The 9,112-nt window shown below is 40.5% G+C and overlaps 1 protein-coding gene across 2 annotated transcripts; it reads right to left on the reverse strand.

The window, feature by feature from the left end:
* Positions 1-335: 335 nt before the first annotated feature.
* On the reverse strand, positions 336-6,369 carry plp1b (proteolipid protein 1b). 2 transcript variants are annotated; one of them, XM_053331542.1, is made up of 7 exons: positions 6,266-6,369; positions 4,138-4,324; positions 3,888-4,044; positions 3,431-3,608; positions 3,121-3,194; positions 2,841-2,906; positions 336-1,351 (listed from the first exon to the last, which is right to left on the reverse strand). In XM_053331542.1, exons 1-7 carry the CDS (start codon positions 6,267-6,269, stop codon positions 1,280-1,282), a joined length of 738 nt encoding a protein of 245 aa, XP_053187517.1. In that variant the 5' UTR covers positions 6,270-6,369; the 3' UTR covers positions 336-1,279. The 2 variants fall into 2 exon arrangements, with proteins under 2 accessions (XP_053187517.1, XP_053187516.1); XM_053331541.1 differs by lacking the exon at positions 6,266-6,369 and adding an exon at positions 4,701-4,896.
* Between the last annotated feature and the right edge of the window lie 2,743 nt (positions 6,370-9,112).

Raw genomic sequence — 9,112 nt, forward strand, 5'->3', positions numbered from 1 at the left:
TGTGTGCTGAGGCCCTGGGAGATTTGTTGACTCCCATGTTCCTGCATGACCAAGTGATCTACTGTGGTGAATGCTTTGCGAAAGCTCCCAAGACCTGAAGCCATAACTGGGACAAATGTGTCACTGTGGAAGACTCAAAGCATACTGTGATAAATGTGTTGTTTGGACTGAGAACCTCACCACTGTTGCCTTCACTCTGTATCTTTCTTTTGAACCAGTTTCCTCACTTGAAGTTTTGAGGACAAAGTGTTTTGTAAGGATGAAGAATTCTGTAATGAAGTATTTTGGCAGCATATTGTTCAATGCCAAAGATGATTAAATGAAGTACTTAACAATCATCATGGAAGATTTTTATTGCAACATACAGTACATGGTTAAAGTAAAATTACAATTTAATACCTCAGATTTAAAGTGTTTAATCAGCTTTCATCTCATTTGAGCACACACAACACAACCCAGCTTAGTAAGCAGCAGGGCTACACATTAAACACGAGTCACCTGGAGGCAAATTATCGTTAAATGTGGAAGCATCAACACTTCAGCAACATAAAAACAGCTTATTTTAAGCAGTATCCAAAACATCTCCAGGAAAATGGATACATGCTTTTGCCCCTCCCCCCACACAGTGGTGTTTAAACAAAGCAAAAATGCATCATGAGTGAATGAAAAGTACATGTATCGTAAGTGAGGGTAAACAGAAGCAATGGTGGGTGACAACTAACCCTCCCAAGAGAACTTTGGTACATTCAGCTTCACTCGCTTTAGTTCACACAATGTTGATATACAAGATGGTGATAATGAAGCAGCAGCAAAATCATATTCATAGAACCAATATATGCATCAGCAAACACTGAATGAAGTGCATGCGGTTATGATTTGCGGGGCGTGCTGCTCTTAATTATTCATGAAAACGTCATACATCACAATCTGACAACAGCATCAGCACCAATGAAGCATCACAAAAAAGGATAAGACAGGAGATGCAACCTGCTAGGAGGAAGATGAACAACAAAGCTAAGAGAATCATCTGAGAGGAGGATTTGACGAGAAGGCCAGAGCTCGCTGCTGGGAGTGAATTATCTTCATCTCTCTATCTGTTGTTCATACAAAACAGTGATGAGAAATATTTTTGTCTGTTATTGAACATGTCTAAAGTAAAAAATTAGCAGGTGATCCAGGTGTTTGGAAATTGCTGTTTCCAAGAAGAAGAATGGAAATGTAGTGTTGCATGACAAAGAAGACTGTCCATCTCATAGCCAGAGGATGGGCATGACTGCAATTAGCGGATGCCTTTCCTGCCCAGGAACCGCAAGACCGCGTAGTTGTAGGTGGTGGCAATCATATACACAAACTGCAAAGGAAGACATTGATGGATGGAGGAGGTTAAAAAATTGATTTGAACATATAATATTTTCTCTGGCAATTATGAACAGCATCATTTTAAAGGGTCAGTATACCCAAATTACAAAAAGAAAAAAACCCAAAAAGTTGTCTAGTGTTTGAGATAACTTCTGAGAGTGTTTGCTACCAGTCCAATACAATTAGGTGAGTTAAATTTTAAAGATGTAAGATTCCTTTATTGTTAAATCCTATCATACAAGTATAAGAGAGGGAAATCATTGGGTTTGACTCCTTGACATTGCAGCAACATTAAAAATAAAATAGAACTAGTAGTGAAGATAGTGCAAAAAAAAGAATACAATAAAAATATGAATAATATAAATAATGTATAGTGTGCATGGAATGCTGTGTGTGTACTAAAAATAGTAGTAGAAAAGTAGTACTAAAAAATACAATACAATAAAAGTACAAGTGATTCATTTTGTGTGTAAAATGCTGTATGTGTGTGTGTGTGTGTGTGTGTGTGTGTGTGTGTGTGTGTGTGTGTGTGTGGGTAATGCCTTAAATGTGCATGTTGTTTGTTTGTGTATGCACTGCTTCGTCTGTGTGTGTGTATGTTGTATGTCACAGACAGACAGGCAACAGGCCGATAGTGTCCATTATTCATAAGCCTGGTTGCTTGGTGGAAAAAACTGTCCTGGAGCCTGCTGGTCCGGACCTTGAGGCTGCGGTGCTGTTTGCCAGACCGCAGCAGCTAAAAACAGTCCGTGGCTGGGGAGGCCGAGGTCTTTGATAATACTGAGTCCGTTGTAAAAATGTCCTGGATGGACGGAAGCTCACAGGACATTTGCAACGGACTGTATGTGCTGCTCACTGTATTGAAAGCTGAATTTGAATTTGTCCACAATATAAATCTCATGAATCTCCACTGTATTAGAGTAACAGAAATAAGTATCTCAAAATGTGATTGAATAAAACAGAACAACTGCCATGGCTTAATGCAACTAAATATGTATTCAGTCAGTCAGTTTGTGATTTGAGTGAACAGGCCCTTTAAAAGTAGTAGTATTTATAATAGTATGCTTAAAGATCCCCTCCAGACATGTTGTAGGGCTTATTTGCTTGGAATAATAATTTTTGTCTGGGATGTTATTTTACGCTAAAAGCACGAGATGTTTACTAAATACAAGATGTCTCCTACTTCACTGTCTATTGTCAGGCTTCAAGTTTCTACATCACATGTGTGTAAATTTAATATTGGATCGTGATTTGCTTCCAAACTAGATGTCATGTCACAAACCATACTGGTTGGCCTACGCCTAGTGATCACAGAGGAACTTTCCCCCTTCAGAATGTGAAAACTCTTTGTGCCAAAGTCTGCACAGTGAAGCCCAAACATTCACGAGGTACCAATAAGCAAAACACATTTTTGAGCAGAGGGGCATTTTAAATACGTAATTTCACTCGATAGCATATAAATAATCAGAACAATTGCTCACCAGTGCTAAGAGAGTGACCCCAGCACCAGCAAATGCAGCTATGTACAAGTCATAGGTGAGGTGGAACTGTAAGAAATAACAAACACAGGTTAGTTTCATGCATATTCATAACATTTAACCAATCCCTTCTATTTCTGAGTCATCCCATTATGTAAAAATGATCACGTATACACTCATCCAGGACTTAATAAAACTGCCACAGTTTGACCAGTGTGAGCAAATTTTAAATACTAAACGGTGTAAAATATTGTGATGTGAAATATTGAATTCATCTACTCACTTCACTGGTTTTGCAAATAGATGCCAAGGTCATCCCACAAGACTTGCCTGGCATTGCATTCCAAGGGAGCAGCCCTTAAATGAAGACATGAGGTAAGTATCTCATACCATTGCTGAATCACGATGAGTTTAATATTTTCCCAAATGCTGTTTGTATATAGCAGCAGTGAAGAAATTAAGATAAAAGTGTACTTATTTCATAACCTATGCAATGACTAGTTTTGTATCCACTGATTAATTCATTGCTTTCACAGACACATTAACATTCTCCTCAGGTGGACATGCAGTCAGTCATTATAAGAACAACGCACCATACTGCCTGGCGTCCATGCAAATCCAGCTATGCTGATTAATGCTGGGGCTGGTTTCAGCCAGGATGTTGATATTGTGGCAGGTCTGCTCCATGTTGAACAAGAAGAAGACTGGGATAGCAGTGAAGGCAAACACTGCCAGCCAGATGAAGGCCAAGATGTACGTCACAATGATAAACTGTTGAAATAAAAAAAAGTGCGGTACATAAGGTCATAGAGATGTTGCGTAGGAGCTTGGGTCTCTGTGTGATAAATGTGGTGTCATTAATTCAGCTATCAGCCATAATTCATGATTCTGTGCAGAAATAGCAGGAACAATGGGCATTTTATCGGGTTTAGAGCTAAAACAAACCTGCATTCAGCATCTTAACAATGACCTGACATCACATTTCCCCCTCCCTCTTTACCTCTAAACCTCCTCCCTCCTCCCTTCTCCCTCCTCCCTCCTTGCTCTCACCGTCAGGCTGAGGCAGCGGCCACATTGGGTGCTTCTGAATTCTCCAAAGGTCTGCTTGACAGCGCTCGTGGTGTAGAAGCCCTCAGCCAGTAGCAGGATACCGTAGAGGAAGAAAAATGACGCCAGGCCATAGATCACATACTGGAAGTATTTGATACTGGGAGAGTCATAGGGAGAAGTCAGTCAAGCAGTAAAAAATGCAGCAATTCTTGAGAGGTCAAAAATCACAATTCAGAGAAGCATCACTCACAAGGAGGCCATGACCACATAGTCCTGAGCGTTGCGGGCGAAGTAAGTCTCGACGAGGACTTCAGTCTGGGACAACGCTTCATGCCCGCAGCCACAAAATAATGCCATGCCAGCATAGCAGAGCAAGGTGGCCACCAGGGATGGGTAGGGCACTGCCCCAATGCACCGGATACAGCAATCATAGCAACCTGAGGGGGCATAATATATCAGCACACAGGCGGCACACACCGCACATATTACCACACAACACATCTAAGCCACGATGGGGGAGCTCTTTCAACCTGTGGGGGAGCTATGAAAAAGGCCTCGCTCTATCTGCAAATCCATGAGCATACACCAAACCCCACCAACAGGCAAGAAAGCAACAGAAAAAAAAATTAGACAGCTGTGACAAACAAGAGTTCAAGCAGCAGGTCCCAATAAAGCGTCCAAACAAAAGCAGTCACCACTGATTTTGCAACAATCTCATGCACTTCTTCCAGTATAAGCTGCACTGTTGAAGCAGGTAGCAAATATCCACAGTGTTAATAAATGCATTGGCAGAAATGGGATAGAGGAAAGCACCTAAGGCTTTGCAAAGCCAAGGCTGTCTGACCGGAAACATTTAGCTGCTTCTGATCCTGTATTCCACAACAAGAAAGATCCCAGTGCCAACCAGTGATGTACAGTGCTGCCTACAAGGTGTTGCTACTGTAAAATAAGCCTCTCTGTGCTGATTTCATCCGTATGTGGAAGCTCCTATGCTTGTACCAACAGCTCACAGCTCAGCCCCTACTAACTCTGGTCCAGCCCTCTTTCTCCAGCGGTCACAGGCGTCACCAGGCAAGCGAGAGATGGTGGTGAAACACTGGTGTTGAGGACTGAAGAAAGAGCTTCTCTTTGTGGGTGCTGATACAATATCCATTGTGTTTGTGGTGATTAAGGGGGGAACAAAGGGCAGCGATGTCAAACAAACAAAGACCATGCCGTGCCACAATACACACATACACAGCAGTAAGAAGTGGTAGATGGGTCTCAACACCACTGGCAATGTCACAACTCAGGCCATCCTCCATCCACAGCTGGCTGAGGCTGGTACCATGGCACTGAGTGTCAATGATGGCGGGGGCTGGGTTCAAGTGTGCAAAGAGTGGGTGGGAGAATAATGAAGGAGAGGGGCAATTTGAATAAATTCACAACAACAATAACAACAACAACAACAACAACAACAATAAACAGCCCCACTAAATATTTTGTGCTTACACATTGTGAAATCCTTTGGTACCTAAAGTATTATATGATAAAACATTCTGATAATTTCACAAATAAGAGGATTTAACTTGGAAGGAAGAGAAGCTGTTAGTTAAACAAATTGGTACCAAAGTATAAATAGTAACAGCAGGAAGACAGTTGAGTCTGAAAAATGATAGTGCCTGCGAACGCCCACATCTCAGCTGTGCCCTGCAACAGTGGTTAGAGTGATAGAGTGATAAACAGTCCATTATGTTTGAATTCGCTGCTAAAGGCATCAGTGCATTTACAGTAGATGCCAGATAATAAATCAAGACTACAGAGCTGTTAAATAAAATGTGTGCAAGTTGGCACAAGATGTAAGTGGCATAAAATCGTTATCAGAAGTTGTTTGCATCCATAGTCCTCATGGAAATTTGTTCATTTATACCCATGACACATGTGGGAGTATGTGACCTCTTTGACATGAGTGACCTGGCTTGACCTTGGCATGTTGAAAGTCACTGCCTGTCTCTGTCAGCCACGCCGAGTCCAGTCTAGTTTATGGGTAAAAGGGGTCAGAGGAGGTAAAGAGGAGTTCTTTCTTCACTGGAAAGCAAGTTGAATCCAAGAGCTGTTTTCTTTTCAGTCCCCTGAAATTATCATTCTATGTTTAACTCATACCATATATTGGGAACAAAGGGTAAATCCACAATAAATTAATAATCCATAGGTGGATATCAGAATATTTTTGCTAAATGAAAACGCTGGATTAATTTGCCCATGGTGCATGAGGGCAACATGATGTCTAAGGCCAGAAAGGACATATTAAAGGCTACAGTAGTAAGTTATTGAAATTCACATCTTCAAATCACATTAAAAATAGATGATAAGAGTTATTAAAGATTCTGTGCACTCACCCATGTCGAGAAAGAAGTGTGGGGGTTATTGAAGTTTTGCTGAGTGCCTTTGTGAGTAGTGATATGCGGATATGAGAAGTTATTCCCCGCCACTCCTATATGAATCTGACTCGCGCTTTTGTCTCATCAACAATAGATAGACCACATCTCCCCGAGTCACATCTTAAAGTCACAAAGTCCCATTTCAGCTGCCAGTCATTATTTATAGAGCCCTGGGTTCAGTACTGGGGACAGAGATGGGTCACAAATTCCAATATGAGCAGTTTTTTCCCTGGTATTTGGTGCTATATAATGCATTTTAGCAGTTTGACTCAAATATGTGGTTAATTAAGACATTTTTTTACATTCACACTTAATACAGTGCAGTATATCAGCCACAAATCAAATTTAATCAGTTCATACAATTTGGCCAATTTAAAATCATGTAGATTTCATTTTTAAAGACGAAATATGTTCTCTTTCATTTAATGCGTGCAATGTTAATTAACTTACACATTTATCTAGCAACTTTTACACACTGTCATCTCAGATTTGTTAAATTATTGTGCACTATAAAGTGTAGAGTGCATGACATTTAATTCACTTTTCAACAGTTGATCTATTTATGGTCAAAATGTATGTGTTGTTTGTCTGCTCACACCACATGCTGCATATCCGCAAGATACAATTAGCAGGTCTGAGTGTCCTTGGCGCAGCATCTTTAAAAAGCACAAAGAGATAAGAGGTATAAGTGCAGACAAAAGAGTGAAATAAATCGAAACGCCAGTGACTGACATTGATGAAGTTGACTAACAAGGGTGACATTGAGGGTCGGGTCCAGCTGCTGCCCTCCTTCCCTCCCTCCCTCATGTTTGACCCAGTTGATGTCAAAGCTGGGTTCAGTACAAAGAGGCCAGTGTGGTGCAGGAGAAAACACCATGCTATCTTGTTTTTTTTTTTTTTTTTTTGAGAAGCCCCTCATCTTCCTTGCCATTTTAAACCCATGACAAACAACTGGACAATGTTATCAAAAGACATTTATAATCATGTAATTATATAACATTGTAAATGCTGTCAGTTGTGTGTAACAGATTACACTTTGTAAATCACCATCACTTACAGATAATGGTCCATTTAAAGATCATAACGTCATTTAAAAATTATGAACATTTTAGAGTGATCTGCTATTGAAAACAAACTCACTCCTCAGACAACCCACATAATTGGTAAATTGTTCGGTGTGAATCTGTTGTCTTTTGTCTCCTAAAAACCCTGAGAAATAACAGATCAACTAATTAGTATGCAGAGAGGATTAATGGTATGAACATTGTTAAGCTGAAGGAGAAGAGTGGAGAGGAATGATGCCTTTTAAATCTCTGAGGAAAAAAAGGCTGGAAAGAGAGACAGAGAGAGAGGGGGCTGAATGGGGGGGGGGGGGGGGGGGTACTTCATTAACCTGAAGTACTGGATGCGAGTGTGTATAATGGCTGTCAGCTTTACTTGTGAGATGTGAATAAGCAATGATGTTGACAATCAAAGGAAAGGATTAGGTAGGAGGACGCGTTTTAGAAGCTCGCTAGCTTGGGTGACAGGAAGAGGGCAATTCATTAATTTATAAATAAACTATATTCCAATAAAGCGGGTGCAGATGGTGGTCAGGGATATGAGCAGCTCAGATGATGAATTATTGGGTAACGCTTAACAAGGCCGACCAACAGTCATCAGTTAATGCATGAGCTGATTTTGAACAAACACATTACTCGCCAAGCTTTCAAATTAGTTGAAAATGCTGTTTAGCTGCATATATCATAACACGTTTTACATAATCAGGTAGAAAAGTGTATCTATATTAGTAGACAACACTGTGAATGCACCTTGTCTGTATGTATGTATGTATGTATGTGGCACAGAGATTTATCTGTATGTCATTTTCATGAATGTTTGTTGTGTGATAGATACACTTGCTAATATTTGCACATTGAACATGATAATATGCATGTGTTTGTACAGGGGAGGAGAGGGCCCTATAAAAATATTTGCACCATCTCCTATCCCTGCTATGGTAATCTGTGTTATGTTATCTTGTGACAAAGTGAACAAACTGATATCAAACAAACAAACAAACAAACACTTGTGGAGGACAAGAACGTGTCAGGCTCAGTCAGAAGTGAATTCAATGACAATGACCTCCTGTGGCGGACGCCTGAATTATTTGTTTTACCGCATGATGAAGTAAGGAGAGGACTGAGCTCTTCTCCAACTGGATGTTTCTTTGTTTGCGTGTTTGATTGTCTGTCGTGATAATCTCCTGGCTTCGTGTTTGAAGCCTGGGGAAACCGCAACCAGACACTGCCGTGTTTCAACGTTTTCAAAGATGTGCCCTAAAACTGCAGGAGAAGGAGCACAAGAAGATGGAAGGGCAAAGAGACCTGGGAGAGATGTGCCTATTGTGTTACTAGAGGTAGTTAAAGGTTAGATTCACAGTTTTCAAGTGTGTCCACAAACACAATGTTTAGGTGCCCAAATGAACACTGAAACAGGATTTACTTCCTCCGGTTCATTCATAATTTACTTACAATGTCAGTGATGGGAGACAAAATCCACAGTCCTACTGCCATGCAAAAAAGTATTTATATAAATATATTATAAGCTTCAGCTGCCCAAATAAGTCAAATCAATTCAGTAACGTTCAAATTTTAAATCCTTTTGATGCAACTTCCCTCTTTTTCCCTCCCTCCTCTTCCCTTCACTTCAGCTGAACAGGAAAACATTGTCGAGACACAAAGTATGAATTTTCTACTAAAAAGACTAACTGTGAAAGATATCTACTCTATTTGACTAAGTCAGACGGCTGGCGCTTCCTATTAT

This window comes from Scomber japonicus, chromosome 13 (assembly GCF_027409825.1).
Source record: "Scomber japonicus isolate fScoJap1 chromosome 13, fScoJap1.pri, whole genome shotgun sequence".
In the NCBI taxonomy this organism is placed as follows: domain Eukaryota; kingdom Metazoa; phylum Chordata; class Actinopteri; order Scombriformes; family Scombridae; genus Scomber; species Scomber japonicus.